The sequence below is a fragment of the Penaeus monodon genome, chromosome 34 (assembly GCF_015228065.2).
Source record: "Penaeus monodon isolate SGIC_2016 chromosome 34, NSTDA_Pmon_1, whole genome shotgun sequence".
Lineage (NCBI taxonomy): Eukaryota > Metazoa > Arthropoda > Malacostraca > Decapoda > Penaeidae > Penaeus > Penaeus monodon.
In genome coordinates, this window is record NC_051419.1 from 5812240 (window position 1) to 5812970 (window position 731).

Below are 731 nucleotides of genomic sequence, written 5' to 3' on the forward strand. Positions count from 1 at the left end.
GCTGTTACTTGGTACGTGTGTTTGTATTCGGGAATTATAACGGTCGGTATTTTTTTTTCTGTTATTCTTATCGCTATTATTTTCACTCTCACTTTTATTTTTTTGAGATCTATTTTTCTCTTTCGGATCTATTATGAATTTACTACTTTACGCACCGACGTTTGCGGAAAAAATGCCTGGAATTAATAAAATCTGTATTATCTTTACCTTTTCAAATAGCTTTAACCCATTCCACATTCTTTCAAACTTTTATATCGAATCTGATCCTTCCTTTAGAGAAGGGGAATAAGCATTATATCATCTATTTACGCAGCATGTTCTAAAAAAAATGGAATTCATACAGTCGGAATAAAAAAGCTTTTATTTCATTTCTATTGTAGCAGAGTCTCGATTTATGTCTATGTACACATTCCTGTATTTATATGTTTAAACACCAAGTTTAGAATACTAAAAAGAACTGAAAAGCAAAATTCACTATGAGATTAACGACATTCGGCTGAAAAGATGGCGGTTCAGATGACATTCGCCTGAATTTATATCACTCACCTGTCAATGATCAGAGTGTTGCCGTCAAGGACCAGGTCCTCGCTCTCCGTAACAGGTTCTCCCTCGAAGGTCCAGATGAGGTCGGGCTCAGGTTGTCCTTGAGCCTCACACTCGAGCTCCACAGACCTGCCGCTCACCACTGGCACGGCCTGCTCCTCGCCCCCGGCTATTCTCGGAGGCACTGA

The 731-nt window shown here is 39.3% G+C and overlaps 1 protein-coding gene across 1 annotated transcript in view; it reads right to left on the reverse strand.

The window, feature by feature from the left end:
- Positions 1–731, reverse strand: part of LOC119594792 (hemicentin-2-like) — a gene marked incomplete in the record, with an annotated part of 20483 nt that overhangs the window by 7592 nt on the left and 12160 nt on the right. The window contains 1 exon segment of the mRNA XM_037943881.1: positions 547–727. Coding sequence (XP_037799809.1) covers positions 547–727 — 181 coding nt within the window.